The following is a 22,758-nucleotide window of genomic DNA, read 5'->3' as shown; positions in this document are numbered from 1 at the left end:
CGTTCGGCCGACACTAAGATCGCAGGCACGAAACGAGAAATACCGAGCAATACCAATAATAACGAGAAATATCATTATGTGAAGATAAAATACCGATTAATACCGAGTAATACCAAAAAATACCGAGTTTTTTTCTAGAAAAACTCGATATTTTTTGGTAATATTCGGTATTGCTCGGTATTACTCGATATTGATCTTTTCCAAAATGATATTCTTCATTATTATCAAACAATACTAGCAATACCGATGAAATACTAAGCAAAAATTGAGTAACAATCCTTTGACCGTCCGACCAAGGATCAGAGGATGTAATAAAAATTCATTTCATAAATAGGATGGAGCCATTTACTAGGATAATATTAGTCTTGGAGAGCGTACCGTTATTGGCGAGCAAGTCTGCGCGCCGTTTGTATAGATTCTCAGATTTCGCTGCAGTTTTTATGGATGCTGAAACCCTAACACTAACGACTTCTGACCTCTTCCTTTCTTCCTTCGGCACCTTCGCCGCTGATTCGCCTCAACTGCTGCCTCCTAAATCTTTCGAATTACTTTCCCAATCCTCCTCTCTACCCAGTGTACCCTCGCTTGTACCAACTTCCAAGCTTATTCCTAACTCCTGTTTCATCGTCGATGGCTTTCGAACGGCCGGAGATTTTTCAATCTCCTACTTCCTTTCCCATTTCCACTCGGACCATTATACCGGCCTCAGCCCTAACTGGTACCGTGGCATCATTTTCTGCTCTGAGACCACCGCTTCCCTTCTCGTGGAAATACTCAAAGTTTCTCCTCTCTTTGTCTATGCCCTACCTCTTAACAAGACTGTCACGATTGATGGAAGTAATGTCACTTTGGTGGACGCAAATCACTGTCCTGGTGCAGTCCAATTCCTGTTTGAAGTTGGACTAGAGAGGTATATTCACACTGGTGACTGCAGATTCTGCGACTCAATGAAACTTGATCCATTTTTACAGAAATTTGTAGGCGCTGACGCTGTTTTCTTGGATACCACTTACTGTAATCCTAAATTTGTGTTCCAGTCTCAAGAGGAATCAATTGAATATGTTGTAAAAACTATTCAGAGAACCAAGGAAGAAAATAAGGGATCAGCTAAATCAGTATTGTTTCTTATTGCTACATATATTGTTGGAAAAGAAAGGATTTTGCTTGAGATCGCTCAAAGATGCAATTGCCTAGTCCACGTGGATGGCAGAAAGATGAGGATTTTGTCAGTATTAGGGTTCGGTGATATTGGTGTTTTTACTGAGGATTCTTCAGCTAGTGATGTTCATGTGATTGGTTGGAACCTGTTAGGTGAGGTTTGGCCTTTTTTCCGACCGAATTTTGTGAAGATGAGAGAGATTATGGCGGAGAAAGGTTATTCAAAGGCTGTAGGTTTTGTTTCAACTGGATGGATGCATGAGGTCAAGAAAGATGGGTTTGCTGTGAGGGTTAAGGAATCTCTTGAGATCCATCTTGTTCCATACAGCGAGCATTCAAGCTATGATGAGCTTAGAGAGTATGTGAGGTTTTTGAGGCCAAAACGTGTTGTCCCGACAGTTGGTGTTGATCCAGAGAAGCTGGATGGCAAGCACGCAGCATCTCTGCAGAAGTATTTCAGGGGCTTGGTTGATGAAACCGCTAACAAGAATGATTTTTTGATGTCCTTCCATCAAAAGGCTGTGAAAGCTAATGAAACGAGCGAAAACTTTCAATCTACTGGCATGAATGATCCTGCTGAACCTGTGTATTCAGAAATAATAGAAGATTTAGCTCTGATAATGAACAAGTCACGTGAGCAAAAATGCTCTCTTGGAGAAGCAACCTTAATGAAGGAAGGGGGCATGGAAGCTGCAACGGAGGAGCTTCGTAACTGCTTGCCATCTTGGGTGAATGATGATCAGATTGTTAGCTTGATCAGATGTGCTGAAGGTGATGTAGTTAAAGCAGTTTCCGATTTCTTTGAACGGGAAACTGAGTACTATAATCACTCAAGTGTTTCAACTCAAATAAGACCAATTAATCAGCTTAGTCCTTCCGATGTGAAAATTTGTGAAGTAGTTGATAACAATTCAAATCAAGATAACAACATGGCTATTAAGAAGCTTGATATGGGAAGTTCTAGTGCAACAAAGCGAAAGGTTTCTAGCACTATTAAGAGGGCCAAAAAGAAAGGGAAGATTTTTCCAACTTTAGATTCAGTTGGACCAAAGCAATCTACAATAACAAAGTTCTTTGGTAAAGTTGCACCCATATCAGCTGATGTTGATGGTCATGTAATGAGTACTTCTAATGTGCCCCTCAACATGGTCAAGCCGCTTATAGTTGGTTCTGTTGAACCATACGAACAAGAGTTAGATCAGTTTCTTCAGGTGATAAACTATTGTATGGAGAGAAATGCCGCTGCTACTTTAATGGATAAAGCAAAGGGAAACATTGATGTAGCAGTGGATATGTATTACAGTACTTCTGATCGTCCAATTTTTAACGCGGAGGTATACCAAACTGCCCCTAGGGATTGTCATGCCATAAAGTGCACCGGGCAAATGAAGATTCTTTCGCCAGAAAAATCAGATATTCTTAGCATGTCGGTGGGGGAAACTTCAAAAGATGATGCTAATGTCACAACTGTTTTGCTGCCAATTGAAAAGTATTCACCCATTGAACATGGTTTGTGCATTTTTTTTAAATGAAATCAAATGCTTTTGCTCAACATCTTGATTATCAATTGGCCTTATCCATGTGATCAGATATATGAATCCTATTTATTTGCATTGAGTGCTACAGGAGATAATTAACTTTATTTGGTGCAAGTTTTTCCCCCCTTTTTGAGGAGGTGAAACTATTTGTGATCGGCATGTTTCTCTTTTTCTTTTCTAATTCTTTCACATTAGTTATGCTGTACATCTTTCTATTTTCATTTTTGTTTATTCATGAATCATGAAATGTGTTTAGAACATTCTGGCATTGCTTCTTTTTCTTTGTTTTTATGAGCTGTATAATACAAAAAACTCGATACATTCTTACAGCATGCTGGAAGGCTGGAGAGCCTGCGCCATATCTCCACCTGGCTCGCACTTTTGAATTGGCAGAGCAAGAAAAAGGCAAGATAAAAACATCTGCAATGTTTTGCAACATGTTCAGAAGGTCTGCTGAGAAAAGTTTCATTGTTTCATTTTATTTCCGGCCTGAGATTTCATTACTTTCATCAGTGTTTGCATGCACAAGTAGCTGGTCTTATTATTTGTTTATGCTGTACAGTTTGCTTGCTTTATCACCTGGTGATGTGCTGCCGGCAGTATATCTATGCACAAACAGGGTTGCTGCTGATCATGAAAACATGGTTTGCCTAGCTTCTCAAACTGAGGGTTTTTGTTTTTTACATTTCTTGATGTAGAAGACATTCCTTTCATAAAACAATTGCGGAAAGAAAAATTAACTTCATCTTTTTTGTGTAGCAGCATCTTTTTTAATATAACTGGAACAACTTCGCAAGATTTATTTTATTTTTTTTTAATAATTTTACCAAATACAAAGGAAATGAATAGTTATTCCTTCTAGAAGAATAATGCAACAGGAAGTCAAGGCTATAAAATATTCTACCTTCTAGAAGAACAATCCAGTGCAGAAGTAAATCAGAATATATTGCAGAAGTAAAATGAAGTTCACTAATGATTAGATAAGAGCACACTCCAATAAGTTAAATATTCAACCTAATTGATTTATAATGTGAATAAAAAAAGTAATGAAGTTGATATGGACACTAGTGATAGTAGTTTTTAACCTAAATAACAATTATAATTGTATGTTTGTAAAGAGAAAAATAACAAATTAGACAAGAATGTAATTGTAATGGAATAATTGCTCAGGTAGAGTGAGTGATAACTTAAGCTCACCCTCCACGAACAATCATTTGTTGTGTTGATCTTCTACCTTCCTCGGAAGTCCTCCAATGGTTTTGCATTCTTGCACTCATGATGTGTTTTACTTGAGAGGGAAAAGAACAATATACGAGCACAATATATTTTGTTTTCAATGAAATAAGATCTCATTGAACATTCATCAAAGTTATATATAATTTCACAAGACACAATATATAGATGTGAAGAGTGAATCCAAGAGGCATTGAGAGGGGTGATGGTTGGCCAAATATTAGGAGTGGACATTGAGTGGAGTCGATTTGTTGTGGTGTTTATAGGGTTTTAGGAAAGTTCCAAACATTTTCAATCATTCCAAGGGAAGGGTGATTTAGTTTCAATGATTGCAACATACATGACTAACTTAACTTATGACATAGTCCAACACATGATTAGATATATAGTACAACTAAAGGCGCAACATTGACCCAATAGACTAGCTCAAAATACGTGACATGATGTAAATCCTTTGGCACCCAAGGGTCAAAATACATGGACTAAAAAAGAACATTAAATAGGTCTTGCATACAAAGTAGTTTATACCCATGAAGTTTTATTTAAATGTCACACCCAAATTGATAGCAATCACATATCATTACTTGATGAGTTTGATGAATTAAATAAAAAGCATTCTGAGTTAGTTATTGAGCATGATTCATTGAAAGCATCCTACACCTCACTTGAGACTGATTTCAAAATATATATTGAGATGATGATGTTTGAGGTGATGATTTACATCAATGCTTGGTTTGAAAGATTCTAATTTGGAGAATGTAAATCTTGGTACTACTACAATAGATCAGGACTCAAATACTTCAACTCCTATAGAGTGAACTATGCTCCAAAGGGGAATGTTGGTAACAATGAATGCGATTTCATTATAATCCTCCATCTATCGTACAAATAGTTTATTCATCTAAAATATGATCTGATTGATGAGATATAAGAATGAGTTTTTAGTAGTGGCAACTATGGTGTCAAAGTATGAGTATCAGCTTGTAAGTGATTACTATTCATAGAGGGGAACAAGTATATCTTGGGCATGCTTGTTTTAAAGAGTTAAATTCACCACATTAAACATTTGAGAGATTCCAACATTCATGGGTACTAAATTGCACTTTAGTACGTCTTTTCACTCACAGATAGACAGACAGTCCGAGAGGAATTCAGGTACTTAAGGATCTTTTGAGATTGTATTCTAAATATTTGGGTAGCTAGAAGGATCACATTCTGCTGATAGAGTTTGTTTTTAATAACAATTATCAGTCCAGTAGAGGTATGACCCCTTATGAAGTTCCAACTATAATAGAGTGATTATGGCTTTTAACTGTTAGTTTGAATCATATATTGATCATTTGAATTAGGCAGAATCTAAAGCCACCTTCCAAATCCCAAGCTTCTTCGTCTAGGGAACTTGAGGCATATATGATAGCTTGAGGCAACAACCTAGAAGGTGTTTAACAAATGTTAGCCTAAGTTAGTGGTATAGGACAATGGCACTCGTAGGACTGCAAGTCTACCCCTGTGTCTTTATTTTTCCCATCTCCAAGGATTACTTCACGGGATGTTATTCCTTTAAGTGTTCTTTTTTCTCCTCTGAAATTTAGCAAGTCACATCCAAGTGCCCAATAATTTTTGGGATTTAGATTCATCATTTTTGCTAGATGCCTGTACAACACATTCATCGAGCTCCCAGTGCTAACGAGGATCCACATTTGCTCATAATGATTTATGGATCACCAAGTCAATGATGCATTATTAAATACATTCTAGGTGCAAGGAAGATAAATATTTGAAAAGGAAACCAAGAGAGGAGGTGGATTCGTAGAAATTAACTCATTTTGCAACCTCTGTAGACTATTGTTTTGGGAGGCTTTGACACCTACATATCCTATGAAGATGTTAAGTTAGATAATGATGTGTAATATGTTGTTTTCCATCATGTTTGTGTCTATCTCATTGCACTTCCCATTGCTCTGGCCTTCTTAGCTATGTGTACACCGGAGAAGGGAGTGGTGGTCTTGCCATTAAGTGCACTTTCTTGAGATTTTTTCCAGCAGGGCCTTAAATACTCATGAGTATTTAGTGTCGTGTTTGTTCTCATTGTGGCAAAGACTCCTTTTTCAGTTACTGCGATTGGCTAGATTGTTGTGGAGAGCCATCAATCATCTAAAATATTATTTTCCTTGGATGGCCGATAAAATCTCTTCAATTCTCATAGTGAACGCCGAATGGTGGTATTTAGGTCCCTTGGAGTAAAAAAGATGTGATTCTTGTTTAAGTTGGCACCCATATTATTAGTGGATAAAGGGTCATTTGTCAACCCCCATTGGAGGTGATTGAAGCTGGATACCAAATTATTATGATTAGACTAGTTGTGCAAATCATACCCAATAATACATGCATGGTGTCACAGGGGTACCACTATCATTGTCCACAATATGGGATGCACATTCAAGAATTTATACCGAAGGCATTGGATTTTTCTTGGCTAGAGAATTCTTGAAAAGAGAGTTTCAAAGACCTAAGGTAAAGGCTTTCTTTATTACCTCAGGGTTTTAGTTGGTGACCTCTAATGAGGCTTGGGTAAATCTATATGCATAGCATTGGAAGGATTCTCGTTCCCCTTGCTTAACATGTAGCAAGGTATTGGCAGATGTTAATGACCATTTAGAGGCAACAAATTCGTCTACGAACCTATTGAAGGAAGTGATACTGTCATACCGTAGTCTCACGAACCACCTGTATGCTTCATCTTGCAAGTTTGTGGTGAGGATATGATAACATAGGTCGCTGGGTACAAGAGCGAATGCCATGGCGTTGTCAAACTCTCCAAACGTTTAATGGGGTATGTTCCTCCTTTATAGAGATGAAGTGAAGGAGTTTTCAATTTGACGGACAGAGTTTTTGCTCGGATATTTGTAGAGAATGAAGTGCAAATCTCTCACTCTATGTTGATTTCTAGGGTTTCCAACATAGGCTACTTTCCTTGTAAGTTGGTTGCTAGGATGGATTTTGAAGCTTGCAAGCACAATCATCTATGTCACCAAGATTGTCGAGTGTTGTTCATTAGGCGTAGTGGAGAGCAATGGCAGGTCAATGGTGTCTGAGGTGGCTAGAGCATCAACATGCGCATTTTTTTGAAAATGTCACATTCAAGTGGGCTTCAACTTTGCTTGATAGATCTTGGAACTGTGATGGGTGTGCCTAGAGACAGAACTAGGATAAGGTGCCTTCCAGTCCATTCTCAGAGATGGTGATGGCGGTTGATAGTTCGTTGTGATCAAGGTGGTCATCAATTTGATCATTTTTACTCACTCAAGGATCTCTATGAGAGCACAAAAAAGATGCTAAAGGGTAAAGTCAGTTAACAAAGAATCTCCATTAGTTTGACAAAGAAAAGGATTAGAAAGTGAGCTTTAGAGGAAAATTACTTGAGTTGATAGGAGTGGAATCTAGTGTTTAGAATTTCAACAAAACTTAAAACAAAAAAGAGACCGAGAATTTAGAATGGTTTGGCAGTCTCAACCATGTCCCATTTTAGCTCAATGATTGGTTCATTTGAATTTCACCAATTACAGTTAATGGACCGTGTATAGTTAAAACGACGGCCTTCCGATGACCCGGTTAGGAGAGTAGAGGTATTAGATTTGACTTATATTAAGAAAGGTAGAGGCAAACCTAAAAAGACTGGGTTAGAAAATATTAGGAATGACCTTTTTTTATTAGATTTAAATGAGAAGTTAACTTTTAATAGGTCACAATGGAGTAAAAGAATTCATGTAGCCGACCCCACGTGGTGGGATAAAGGCTTGATATTGTTGTTGTTGTTGTACAGTTAATGGACCGTGTATTACCTAGGTCTAGCCTGCCTTATTCAGACATTGGATTATAACACGAGCTTGTTCTCTTGATTTGTGAGATATCATCATCATTTTAATGACTTCAGAGGTTTCATGGTTGGATTATGATTGTTCTAGCTGGTAGGGTGGAATAACTTGCCAAAAGTGGTTTCTAAGGCCCATGACAAGTTTGGATGGTCAGATTGATCCTAGGATAAAAATCCTAGTAATTTACTTTGCATTGATCCCAATTCTGATGGTTATAATGATAGTTAGATGGTTGATATAAAAGCATGGGAAACGAGTCTTCATAATGAGGGTATGATGTTAAGGACTCAGATTTGACTAAGGTTTTTACAATTATGCTAATTTTGCTTTACCCATTCAAATTCAATGATCTAAGACTCATGCTCTGTAGCATTACACTTATTATACTTAAAGTATTAGCAACTTTGGTGTTTTTACCAAATTTGTGTTTGTGGATGTCACTCTCGAAGCAACTAAACCTATTTAGCATGTCATGAACTAAATTTCTTTTGGACATGCAAATATGTATGAGATTCTTGATTCGAATAGAGGACATACTCCTATAAAAGAAGTTAATGATGCCAATATTGCTGAGCTTAAGCTACAATATATGGTTAAATGTTTTGCATGTGAATGCTATTATATGTACCTCATCCTTGAGAATGCTCAAATGTTGACTTGAGAGGTGTCACAAAGCACCTCAAACACCTCATTGAAATTAAGCAATTTCAACATCGACAGACGCATTGATTTTGGATTTTTTTTTTCATGTTGCCTTTTTTTTTTTATCAAAATTTAATCTTCTTGAAGCACTACTTGATTGGAACAATGATGGTACTAGGTCCATGGATAAATCTTGAATAAAAAGTGGTTTATTCATAAAAAACTAGAGTCATTGTATATTGTGGTTGGCACAGGCCTATCTTTAAAAGCTTTTATTTTATTTTTTCAGGGTTGGCATTGCTATCTTTCTTTGAAACAACAAAGCCAAGAGAAATTTTAAAAGAAATCATGACTGAGCACTTCTTTAAATGAATGTGTAGATTTTCTCAGTGAAGTGTCTTGACAAATTCTCGTTAAGTAATGTTGGTGGTAATTCCAATTATGTCTTCAACCAATGTGGCTAAATATGAAGAAGCCATTGAAGTCGAACACAAAGAATTTCCAAATGAATTGGTGTAATATGGATATCGTTTATCTGAAAGGCATTCCCAACCACTCTAAAGTTTATGCTTCATAATCACTCCCATAAAGGTTCTGGTAGCATTGGATTAGCTAAAAGGCACTACCAACCACTTATAAAGGCTATACCTTATTTTATAGTTCGTGTTCCCTTCATCTTTTTCTCTAATGTGAATTTGATGATATTCACTTTTAAAATTGATGTTAAGAAAATGATTGTTTTTGTCATCATTTTGAGCTTGCTGTCACCTTTAGGTATCATCGAGAACCTATACATTATAATAATCTTAGGGATGCCTTGACTATCTACGCACATACATCAAGTGCCATCTTTTTTAGGGTAAGAAGTATCGGGACAACTCAAGGAGATGAGCTCTCATGTATGAAGCCTTTAGTTAATATGTCTTTGACTTGTCGCTTGAGTTTAGCATGTTCTCTCGAACTATAATCCTATAATGAAGTGGATTGAGGAGTGTGGGTACGTCTGATAGTTCCTTTGGTTGGATGTCCTGAAACTCAGTCATAATGTAACTAATCGAAGTGGAAAGAGACTTTACCTTGTCTTAAGGTTGTTAATATAGCCAAAGCTTAAATAATGCTACCACTTATCTCATGCTCAAAGTCACATCGACTAACGACGAGGGAATTCTTTTTCTCTATAGGAGCAACGGCATTCCTTGGCTGCTAAGGTCTAACTTCTTTGGTCTCAGCAAAATTTAAGACAATCTTTTTACCCTCAAACTTAACGACATGCATTAGAATGTAAACTGGGTGACAACCAAATCCTCAAGCTGGGTCTTCCTAATTGTACACAATTTTCTTTGGCAGACACCAAATCTTGCTAGAATGGTTGACTAACTAAACGGGAACAAGATAGCATTGAGTGATTGAAATAGAACTTTTGTCAACCCAAGCCACTTTGGAAGGTGGAGTGGCTCTGAAGTGAGCTTTATCCTATGGCTAACCCATATTTAGTAATGACATTTATGCAAATATCACTGTTAATGATAAGCTTTCATGATTATTACCACTCTTAAAATAGATGTAGAATCTGGCATTATGTTTCAAATTCATATAGCTAATACACATCTTATTATAGTAAGGTATTACTAGTTTCATCACATGGGTCAACCTCCACTTGTAATCCCCAAATCTTCTAGATAATTCGTATCTTTTGAGTTTGAGGAGACTCTTGTTGGGACATGTAAGCACATAGTGGTTAGTTTTTCCACAAGTAAAGCGATTAAGGCAATTTGCCTAGGAGCGACAATGTTTTCTTTTGGATAAATGTATTGTGAGACTTCTTGGATAAGTGTACTGTTCAAACCAGTTTGACCCGACTAGAAGCTACGTAATTAGTTTAATTTCTGTATTTGAACTCTCTTACATGTGTCTAAGAATGATCTGTGTGCAAGAAAAAGGTCTGTATGTGTTTAGAAGCGGTTTCCAGGGACTTAAATGCATGTTTGTGAAATATGAAAATTTTTTCTCTAGGCCACCTCGGCGTTGGGTTTGGCAGCGCTCCGGCTGATATGCTCTCGGGAAAATTGGAAATTAATTCAATGCTGTGAATTCCAATTTTTATATTAAAAATATCCAAATCCATTAGTGTACCCAATCTGTTCAGTTTGAACATCCGCTTAGACAGAGAGGATTTTCTAGTGAGAGAAACTCCATTTTGTGTTGCTTCGGGTTGTTTTTAGTTGTTAGTTTAGTAGGAAAAGTTATTCGGATCATAGTTGGTTACATTTTACCTATTTCAGTTTTTAATAATTCAGAGTTTTTGAATTTTTTTTTTATCGAATTTATAAATTGGTTTTATAAGCAGTTTTATCGAATTATGGTAACTTTCATCTATGTAACTTTTGATTTGTTGTTGGCATGACTATTTTGATCATTTTGAGTGTTTATTCAAGATTTTCCACCATGTGATTTTGAAAAACAGCGATTTTTATCAATTTAGAAATTCATTTTGACACATAAAAATAGTTTTTTTGTTCAGTTAAAACTTCATAATGTTATTATACACAATATTTGAATGCAAGGTTTAAAATTGATCAATCATGTATTGAGGCGTTTTTCTTTTGTGCGGTGAGACATAAGCCTCAAGGTGTTTTGAGGCGTAAGCCTCAAGGTGTTTTGAGGCGTAAGCCTCAAAATAAAAAAATTGCATAAAGTCAAAATGATAAATTTTTTATATACTAATGAATAATCTAATATTCAAATAATATAAAACATAAAAAAATAAAAGATATGAAGTGGTAACTAAGAAGTTGTTTGAAATTAAAGTGAAATCCAAATATCACAATAATAAAACAACAAAATATGATTCAACTCAAAATTCTATCTTTTCCAAATCACAATATCTTGTTCATTAACATGTAATTCAAAAAATAAATAGCAATAACATAAGAACTTAGAAGCTATAAGCATTGTCATCACTAAGAGGGTCTTCATTTGAATCATCGTTATAACGAACTGCTTTCCACTTCCTCATCTCCTATGAAGTCCAGTATCTCCCAATCAACTCCTTCCTTAATATCAATTACCTTTCTCTTCCCTAATTATTTTTGAATAATATCAAATGAGTAATACATTAATAAAAGTAAATGTGGGCTCCAAAAATTTGGTCACGGCCTCCCCACCGAGTCTATTTGCTTTTTCTTTTCGGCGAGGGAGTTGTAACGGAATTTAGTTCCGGGGTAAATTTTGTAATGCAGATGGGTTTGTAGATAAGACACTACCTAGAGATTTCACCCTCATTTTGCGAGGACTTTATGATCTGAGTTTTGGTTTCCTATAAGCGCAAACCCCTATAGTTAATTATCCCTCTCGATAACGAGCGAGAGCTTTCGATTAAGGCTAGTCGTTAATCAAATACATAGAGAATACGTGTTATCTGGCATATAGTAGCAGCATGGGTTTGGATTTAGAAAGTTTGGATGTTTGAAAATTTGTGCTGAAATATTTGGGAAGTTTGATATTTAAAATTTGAAAATTTCACCATCTTGCACTTAAAGCGGATGGTGGGGGAATGGATGATGGACCCAATCACGATCCCATGGTTCCGTCGTCCCGGGCCATCGTGGTCCCTGGTCTACTTAATTAGAGATAGTAGTGGATGTGCCCACTTGATCTGCTTCGCCCCTCAAGACATCCACACTTAGATCCTCTAGTTGTAAGTCTGATAATGGCAAATCTGTCTCATCATCTATGAACCACTCATTATCAGATGACACATCATCACACACCAATGGGTCCTCATCATCCTTTAACCCCTTATTCCTCAACCTCCTATCTCTTAACCTCTTGTTGTGCATAATATATACAAGGGAGTTCATTCTGAGTGTTGATAGGCGATTTCTTCTCTTTGTTTGCACTTGACTATATATACTCCAGTTTTGCTCACATCCAGAAGAAGAACAAGTGAGGCCCAACACTCTTACAGCAAAATCTGTAACTCACGGGTGGAATCACCAAATTGGGTCCATAGGACCCCGTGCACCTCTATTATGTTTAGTGGAGGAAGACCCCTTTCCACTCTCGCTCCCGAAATAAGCACCATTTCGACCCTTTCATCAAATTGCTCATGTTGTAAGTGTTTTGCCGTGGTAGTTTTCTTCATGTTAGCAATTATTTCATCCTTCACATTGTCCGGCACTTTTGCACACGGTGCTACGTTCTTATGAGAGTATGATAAGTGTTCCTTCATGCGGGTTACCCCGCCCTTCACCACTCACAAAAATTGCATTTTAAATAGACATACGTCTTCTCGCCCCCCCTACGTCAACTTACACACTATATTTCTAAGAAGAGTCACGCCACAATGATGCATTCGCCTTTTCTTTGCCTCTAACCATGTCTCCTAAAGCAAAAATCCAAAAACACACAAATAATCAAAAAAACATAAACCCTAGATTTTCTTATACTTGAAAAATCTAACCCTAAACTAAAAAAAAAACACCTAAAATCGAATGTGGAGTACTCCTAGAGTGCGGACGGACACTTCAACTTCGCCGGAGAGAGGCGGCGCCGGCGGGAGAAGCGGCGGGAAGGGAAGCCGACAGGTGCGGCCCGTGCGGGAGCTCTCTGTTTCACGAACACAAGCCCGCGGGAAGGAAATTTTCGGGAGAATTGGAGCCGTGCGGGATTAAGGAGGAAAAATTCTTCATTTTAAGTGGGTAGGCCCGTTCCTATGAGGCGTACGCCTCTGCCAGAATTGCGCAATTGCGCCTCTGAGGCGCGCCTCAGTCCAAGTGAGGCGTACGCCTCTGCCAGGGGTGGAATTGCGTAAGCCTCGAGGCGGTTTTGGGACAAATTCTGCTCTTATTGCGCAATTTTAAACAAAGCATTGATGTTGGTTATGAGGATTTTGCAATATCCTTTTTATAAGAGCTCATGGGTGTTTGTATCTGTCGCATCTTAGTCACATTTGTTTACAAGGATCAATGTAATTTATCCGACATTGAGTCACTATTGGCCATACAAATATTCTTGTAGCTTGAGTTCTCTCGTATATGATTCAAGCTTTGTTCTTCGCATATGCTTGATTCCAAGTTCAGTTTCATTTAGACTTGAATTCAAACTCAGTATGAGTCTTCTACATTCATTCAAGTTTTCTACTGTCATAATGAGTTCATCTGGATTTCAATCTAATGCTTGCAAATCCAAATTTCACTTGACATTGTACAGTTTAAGTTCAAGTGCATAAGTTCTTGTTGTCTACATCTTATCCCAGTTTGAGTTCAGAGCACATGCTCAGTTGCTTGTTCAAAGTCTTCTGAAGTTTTTGCAAGTTCAATTTCATGTTCACTTGGTATGAATTTGGTTCCAGTTTAATTTTATTTTATTTGGGATTGAGCCTTTATTAATCGTTTAGATTTTATTCGAGTTCAGGTCCTCAAGTCCACTGTTCATTCTCATTTGAGTCCAAATCCTTATTCTTTTTGAGTTTAAATCCTTATTCTTTTGAGTTCAAATCAGGCCCGAGTGCAGTAACATATTCACTCAAAATTTTGGCAGCCTCCTGGCGTCTCTCCTCTTTAGGGGAAAACTACGAGAAAATGGGCCTTCCCACCACGTGCTATAAAGACGTGTATGGTAGGTGTCCTCGGACGAGGACACCACGGCCACGATCTTCTTTCCCACCACGAGCAATAAAGGCGTGTATGGGGTCTTCGGTACCTGTTTGAAAATGCAGTTTGCTTTCCCTCCGCTCTGAGGTACTTATGAGTGATCCCGCCTCGCCGTAGGTGCCGCACCAGGGTCTCATCCCACCATGCGCAATAAAGGCGTGTATAGGCGATTTTTCGGTGCGCAATAATATTGAAGTAGGGCTTTAAGTGATTACGCGCCTCGTCGTAGGCGTCGGACCGGGGTCCCATCCCACCGCGCGCAATAAAGACGTGTATAGGCGGTTTTTCGGTCCGCCGCAAACAACGAAAACTAGCTCTTAGAGTTTTAGGGTTAAAGGGATTATACATGCGTAGGGTCGGCATGTGGATCGAGGCTCGTGGAAATGAGAAAGGCACATTTTTTTTCTCCTTTTTTATTTAATTATAATTAATATAATTAAATATTATTAATTAAAGTATTATTTTTAATTTATTATAATTAATTAAGATAATTAATTAAAATTTGGAGCGACGGAAGGGAGAAAGGATCTTCACAACGAGCGATCTCCGATAGTTGCTTCCGATCAAAATAACACAACTTTCGATCCAATAAAAAGGGAAGGTCGGCGGGGAGTAAAGTCAAACAGCCACGAAGAGCCGGAGAAGCCGGCAGATTCATGGGATTATGCCGGAATAGCGCACTGGAGGAAGAGGGTTGTCTTTCCTGCGAGTCGGCTTCCGTCGTCGGCTCCGATCAAACTTTTGTAGCTTCCGATTCGACCTAAAGGGGACATCGTCGGAGCCTAGTCGAACAACACGAAGGATTTGAAGAAGAGATGCAAGGGAGAAAGTTATCTTCAGAGCGAACGAGCACCTGTTGTTGCTCCCGATCAAATGTCGTAACTTCCGCTCGACTGGAAGGGAAAGTCATCGCTGGAGCGAGGTCGAGTAGCCGTGAGAGGGAGCGAGAGCGAGAGAGAGAGGCCGAAGGCCTCTTCTCTTCAGCTACTTAACGACGCGAAGTCGTGCAACGAAGCGACGTCGGAATGGTCTTGACATGTGAACGACATACAAGCGTGATCCTGGGCGACGTGCGCTGCTCAGGTACGTTGATTTTGCTATTTTTTTTGTTTTCCACGGCATATGGGTCAACAATAAAGTATATGAAAACTATGTTATTTATATACATTTTTTTATTTGTTCTTGAATTGTGGTGGATGTATATGTTTTATGACCATCAAATAAATCAATATTTAAATCTTCCTCTCATAAATTAGATGATATCACCTCCACTTCATCATCTATGAACCACTCATCATTAGATGTCATATCCTGTAAAACCGAAAACTATCGTTCGAATGCGTTACATGCATTTCAATGCGCCGCGACAAATTTAGGCAAAATTTCAAGTTGTTGGAATATGACGAAATAAATTTTATTAAATTCCATGCGAAATTTCGATCGAAATGGTATAAAGAACATATACCAAATTTCGCTTGGTTTGAGAATTAAAAATCGTCAAAGAAGTTTAAGTAAACTTTTATCCTTTCTTCCATTTTTACCCCTCATGAGATAAAAGAGAAGGGAATGATGGGCTCATGCGTAATTGATTCTTTAATTTTCCCTTAACTCCCTCATTTCACATAGGGATTGAATGAATCGGTCCCTTGCTCTTTTGTTTCGGCCGAACGAAGGAGGGCGGGCGACATAGAGGAGGTAGCGGCGGAAGCTTGCATTTTCCGGTGGCCGGCAGCGGTTTCTGACAGGATTTTGGAAGAAAGTGAAAGGGAAGGCTTAGGAAAGAAGAAAGGTGAGTTCCTTATGCAAGAAACTTCCCTCTTTCATGAGATTTTTCTTGGAGAAATTTCTTAGGATTTTGATTTTGTTGGAGTTTTCTTCAGAAAAATGTTAGGGCTTGATTATGACTATGTTTCTAAGGCATAAAAAGTTTGCTTATGGAAAACTTAGGTTCCAATATTTGGGTTTCTTTTAAATATGAGATTTTGTTTAAGAATGATGTTAGGAAGGATGTAAAAACATAATTACATTGAAATTTAAAGTTTTTCTTAAGAAATTTTGGAGTTTTAAATTAGGGTTTTTCCTAATTTTGCATTTCTAAGCTTGCATGTTCACTAAACTTATTCCTAAGGGTTATGGGAGATCTCTAATTAAAGAGAAATTGGACTTTTTGAGAAAAAATATTTTTCCTAATTTTTTTATGTATTAATCCAAAAATTTCATTTAAATTCTATGTATGTAAAGGAAGTGATGTGATAATATAAGTTCATAATAAAGTAATTACCAATTAGGATCGATTTATGATTTAATTAAGATGTATGTTATATGTGATGAACATGCTTATGTGGTTAACTAAATGTTTTAGGATATGGATAGTGAATGTGTATTAATGAGCTTAAGGGGAGTGATTAGATATGACTTGAGAAGGGTTAATGAGGTATAGTGAATTGAATTGACATAAGAGGTTTATATTGTAATTTTTCTCTTAGGTTTTGGAAAGAGGAATTAAGGAGAGGTTTGTGAAGTGAAGACTTTCAAAGGGTAATTGAGGTAGGAATCTCTTATTCTACATATTCATGTTCCTTTATGATTTTATTGTTCATTTATGTTTTATATTTTTAGTTGATTTGATACATAGCAAATGTATATCTTTAGTTGATTTGATACATAGCAAATGCATAGTTGATGTTTAAAATTTTAAGCATTTTATAAAAATTTATTTCATGCACTTACTTCATGATCAAGGCATATGGTTGTTATGAAAATGCTACATTTCATACCTATGTTTCTATAGAAAGCTTATGTAAATGATTGTGCATGTTGAAGGCGGAATACCAAATATGGTGTGAAAGCACAAATATGGCTCTTATGAGCAATACAGCCTTTGGGGCAAAAGAGGAAAGGAAATGAATGACCAAAAAGATGTTTGTGTACCTGATCAGTACACTCCAGGTACTCCGGTACGGTTGTATAAGATAAAACATGAGCATAGTTGATGTTTAAAATTTTAATCATTTTATAGAAGTTTATTTCATGCACTTGCTTCATGATCAAGGCATATGGTTGTTATGAAAATGCTACATTTCATACCTATGTTTCTATGGAAAGCTTATGTAAATGATTGTGCATGTTGAAGGCGGAATACCAAATATGGTGTGAAAGCACAAATATGGCTCTTATGAGCAATACAGCCTTTGGGGCAAAAGAGGAAAGGAAATGAATGACCAAAAAGATGTTTGTGTACCTGATCAGTACACTCCAGGTACTCCGGTACGGTTGTATAAGATAAAACATGAGTAAATATATGACATACATAAGCTATGACATCCATAAGACACATGACATACATAAGACATATGATATACATAAGGCATCTGACATTCATAAGACATAAGAACTATCATGTGTAGCAAAACAATCAAGGCATTTCACCTCTAGCATATATGTAAATTTTCATTTTAAAAGGCATGTGAAAATATTATGATTAGAGTTTTCCTATTGAGCATTAGCTCACTCCCTCGTGTTGGGATACTTTTCAGGAGAACCAGCTGCAAAGAATGGATGACCACCTTTGGTTCACCTACAATCGTAGACCGGCTGACAGATTCTTTTTATGTTTTTTTTCTTAGTTGTAGTTTACACCTTTTTAGGTGGTTTGGCATGAATGTTAAGTTTTGTAACCACCTTTATATATGTGAATCCCTCTTGAAGTGATATGACATAATATGAAATATTTTGTATATTTGGAAAATTTTTAGAGGCGCTTTTAGTTTCTTGTGAAGTCTTTTAGATTAATTCAATGCATGTTTTAAGAAAAGTTTATGTTCTGAATGTTCGATTTCCGTTCCCGCCTCATCTAGACATATCCACACAAATCAAAGGATCTTCGTCATCTTTTAATCTTTTTTTCTTCAAGTTTCTGTCTCTGAGTCTCCTATTGTACAAAATATACATTAATAAATTCATCCTCAATGTTGACAAATGATTTCTCCTCTTTGTATATACTTGGTTGTTGGTGCTCTAATTTCGTTCACATCCAGATGAAAAACATGTTAATCCCAAAACTTTCATAGCAAAATGTTACAATTATGGAGTGCCATCACCAAACTGAATCCACCACTTAAATAAGATTTATATAAATGAGTATAGTTAATACTCAAAGAATAACTTTTAAATAAATGAGTAAAAAACAAATAAAAATGAAATTGCCTAGAGATTATTTCGAAATAGTGTCCTTTGTCTATTGTAATCCAAAAGAAACAAATTGTTTGTCAGTATTTGATTTTTCAATTGCATCACTTATCAGTCGATCCATGCAATGATACAATCCTAACTTTATCTCATGATTTGTTAACTTATTCTCTGAATGCAAGTGTCGGTGAAGTTGTAGCTCCCACCATTCATCAATAATATTCTAAATTTTTCTATAGCTTCCATCTTTGCCCCTTAAGTTGCAGGAAATCATTTCTTTGGATTCATCTATAGCATTATAGATTAACCCCATAACAGGCTTCTTCTTTGCATCCATAATCCTTAAAACTTGTACTAATGGTCTAGCGGTTGTGATGGTGTATAAGAGGCTTTGCCAAAATCTGTCATTTAAAACAATCTTTCTAACCTCTTTCTCCTCAGCTTTTTTTGCCCATGCACAACTCAAGCACTGTGTGGATGTAAACATAGACTCCAAAGGTTGTCTAGCATCCAACATATTCTGTAATGTCAAGTAAGCGGTGACAAATCTTGTTGTTGGTGGCCTTAGAATTTCTTTCTTCGAAAATTTTCTCATAAGAGTCAAAACCCAAGAATTTTTGTTAATAAACTTAATTATCTTCTTTGTTTTGGTAAGTGCATTCTTATGTTAAGGCATCTCCCAAAGTTTTTCAAAAAATGAGATCTATGTAATGTGCAGCATATGGAGTCCAATATAAATGTTTCCTCTTCTCTATAAGTTTTTTTGCTGCAGCCTTGTAAGCACTAGCATTATCTATTACCACTTGTACTTCTAAATGTTTTCCAACCTCCTCAACAATGTTGTCTCATAATCCAAAGATGTACTCAAAATCTTTTACCTGATCAGATGCTTTAGTTGACATCAAAAATACAGTATCGTAAGGATTATTAATCAGAATATTTATTAAACTTTTATTCTTCATATCTTACTAACCATCTAACATAATAGTTATACCTGTTTGGCCCCAAGTTTCCTTAATTTCTTCAATGCTTTTCTCATTATTGTCCAACTCCTTCAAAATCCAGTTTCTCAAATCATACATGGTTGGAGGTTTGAACCCTCTCTCATATGCTCCAATTGACCAAATCATGTTTTAATAAGCAATTGATATTGCCATATTAAATGGTATTGCATTTTCATAATAAAATCTGCCTATATCCTTACATACTCTTTTTTGTGCCTCCCTAGCGTTCTCTGGGCCATCCTTTGTGTACTAGGAGGCCTATCTTCTGATGTTTGCACCATGTAATGATGTATGGGACCTCTTGAACCCCTATAAGATATGCGTTGCAATGAAGAAGATGAGTCCCTACCGCTACGCTCAATCCCATAGTAGGAGCCAACATCAACTCTATCCTCGAATTGCTTCTGTGCAAGATGCTTTGATATTACAAACTTGTTCATGTATGCTTTGATCTCCTCTCTAGCTGTGTCAGACACTTTAGCACATGGTGCAACATTCTTGTGTGATCCAAATAGATGATCTTTCATTCTAGTCACATGACCTTTCATAACTTTTTCACAATAATAACATTTCAAATATATGTATGACTTATCACCACCCCCCACTTCAACTTTTGTGCTATGTTTCCATGTTGGATCCTTCCTATGACCATCCACAGTTTTATCTTTATTTCTATCCATCCTCTACAATAATCTGCAATGAAAAAATGCATGCTTAATTTGATTGGGCTATCAATTAACATAGTTTTCCTTTTCAGGTATTTGGAAGACATTGTAGTCCTATTCATAGCATATTGAGCTACACTGAATGCCACTCAAAAAGGGAAAAGATATGCAATAAGAAGTTGATGCATAAAAAAATTTTGTTTGAAAAAGAGGAATGGATATATATTATTTGTTGACAATTTCACATTATGATTTTGTTTAAAGTTGCATGAGCTTTGAAGTTGTAGTGATTGAGATTTGAGTTTTAAGTTTAAAATTATCATATTACAATTTTCATTATTTTTCAAAGTGTATCTATATTTCAAAATGAAATTTTGTAAAAACTAGTAAAAATAAGAATTGTTTAAATTTACATTTTTTTACAGAATTTGAAATAAATTAGATATGCTTGGTTCAATTTCATATTAAGGAATAGACTTAATTCATATTGAAAATTTCAATATCATCTCAAGCCAAATTTTGATTTCATATTCATATTTTATACCTAGGTTAAGTATGGAAATATGGATTCAATTTCATGAGCATGATTTGTTATAAGAGCATATGATTTGTTATAAGAGCATATTCGAATTAAGTATCATCAAATAATTGTTTTAAATCTTATTAAATTGCATTTCTTTTTAACCTATTATTATATCCTACTTCCATTAGTCATGATGGTTTAATCATATGCTATCAAATTGATGCAAAATACCTAAAGGGTCTAGGATTTCTTGAGGCAAATGAACTGTGAATCACAAACTAAAGAACTGTAAATATAGAAAAATTTGCTTAGACGAAACATAGAAATAGGAAAAGTTTACCCATTGATTAAACTGAAGAAATAAACAAGAAATTGATAACACAAAAAATAAAGAATAATATGATATTTTTTCCGCTAGCCAAAATCCTAACTGTAATAAATTTTATCTAAGTCAAGAATTTTGGATACCAACGAACTGAGCGAAGAGGCCGAATGCAGCCGAAGTCCACGTTTGAAGAAGAAGGCCGACTCCACCTGCAAACATTCGAATAAGGCGACGAAGTTTTAGAACGTCATCAAATAAAGCAAGGAAGCTTTTGAAGAATGTTCAAAGCTCTACCTGTCGTGCAACGAAGTCGAAGAGGCGGAATGCATGCAAGGAAGTCGAAGGGAACGTTCGAAAGGCCGACTCCACGTGCGAACGTTCGAAGAAGGCAACGAAGAATGTCATCGAGTAAGGAAACAAAGCTTTTGGCGAATGCCCGAAGTTCTAGGCGAAGTCGAAGAGGTCGATTCCAACCGAAGTCAAAGGCATGAACGCAGAAGTCGAAGAGAAAGAATGAATGGAATGAATAAAGCCTCGATATTAGGTTTAGGTTTTAAATATAAGGCTTTGTTTAAGGCACGCCTCTGTTGGTTTGAAGTGTATGCCTCACGGAAAACCGCCGAAGCTTTCATCTCTTCATGTTATTGGGTAGAATTGCGCTGAGGCGCGCCTCTTGTTGCGCAATTTTAAACCATGTTTGAATGTGATAAAATTAAAAAAAAAAACTTAGTTTTGGCACATGTAAAATGCCGAGTGCGAAATTATTTATCAACTGTTAGGACAATTTTGTAGAATTATATAATAATATTGTAATTGCTTCAAATAGTGTGGAGCACTTTATTTTCGGTATTTATAATTGAAATATTTGAAATAGTGGCGAGAAGATTTTCTGTTTTTTGTTGTGTTGGGAATTAGCAATATACTACAATCCTTGATGAAGGTTGGTTAATTCATTTGGTAGTTGGCCATGAAAGTTTTAAAAGGAGATGTTTTGATTTAAGGTCTGTTTCATCTCATCCCATATGCTGATGGGTTAATGTACTCATCTAAAGTTTTTCCACTCGAGATGGCCCAATATATCTTGGCATCGCTTACAAGTTTTAACGAACAAATCTGAGTTGATACTTTTAGATATGTTCATTTAGTTAAAATACTGGTCCACCCCGGTGAGTCATTCTAAGAAGACTTTTGGATAAAGTTAACTCCCAATACCTGTTGTATTGATTTTAACCTGATGAGTAATATAATCTTCTAGGCATAGATGCAGGATGATCTATTGGTAATCCACAACATATGGTAGCTCGTTCTACAGGATAGTCACCATCATGACTCCCTAAAATTCTCCCAATATCTTGAGGTGGATAATAGGGTTATCTCATCCATCTTAAGATAGTCATATTTATCTGTGGAGATGGGGGAATAGGATTAAGATGTTGAAAGGGGCTAATAAGAAGTTTGTTTGGATTTGTAAGTGGGTCATATCACTATCCTCAAGAGGGATCCTTGCATCTATTGTTCTGGCCTTGGTGCTGATGGTCACTATGGGCTGTTCTTCAAGAAAAATGAGTTCTAAAGTTTTTCGGTGCAGATTTTTGTGTCAGTGCTTCTGTTTTTGCAAAGATGGTACTAATGTGCTGAGAATTTTAAAGGTTTTCTGAGGAAAAATTATAGGGGACTATAAGCTGATGAAAATTGACTTCTCAATGCAAGATTTCAATGTAAAAATCTTAAGTTATGCCCAAATTTTAGAAAGGAAAAAAATATAGGAATAAGAAATTGTATATGACTCTATTTTTGTACTAATTGAGTTTGAGTTTGGATTAACTTGAAAAATTTTTAATGTGATTAAGAAGATAATCAATAGGGTCCCAAAAATACATATCATTTTGAGCCAAATAAGACAATGCAAATTCAATTTGATGCCTTGTTGAATCTATAAATGCTGTACAGTTA

General features: G+C 36.4%; 1 protein-coding gene across 4 annotated transcripts in view; it reads left to right on the top strand.

Annotated features, from left to right (window-relative positions):
- Window positions 1-375: 375 nt before the first annotated feature.
- The window catches only part of LOC110095953 (DNA ligase 6), a 73,433-nt gene continuing 51,050 nt past the window's right edge, over window positions 376-22,758 (top strand). For all 4 annotated transcript variants that reach the window (XR_002303029.2, XM_028701298.1, XM_020821686.2 and 1 more), the window contains exons 1-3: window positions 376-2,667; window positions 3,027-3,144; window positions 3,259-3,340. Coding sequence is in view for 3 of the 4 variants with exons in the window: in XM_028701298.1 (XP_028557131.1) it covers window positions 441-2,667; window positions 3,027-3,144; window positions 3,259-3,340 (2,427 nt within the window). In the remaining variant the exon portion in view is untranslated. The remainder of the gene's footprint in view (window positions 2,668-3,026; window positions 3,145-3,258; window positions 3,341-22,758) is intronic.

Source organism: Dendrobium catenatum, unplaced genomic scaffold (assembly GCF_001605985.2).
Source record: "Dendrobium catenatum unplaced genomic scaffold, ASM160598v2 fragScaff_scaffold_1671, whole genome shotgun sequence".
Taxonomy (NCBI): Eukaryota; Viridiplantae; Streptophyta; class Magnoliopsida; order Asparagales; family Orchidaceae; genus Dendrobium; species Dendrobium catenatum.
Note: the sequence above shows the minus strand (reverse complement) of the source record. Positions and strands in the feature narration are given on the sequence as shown.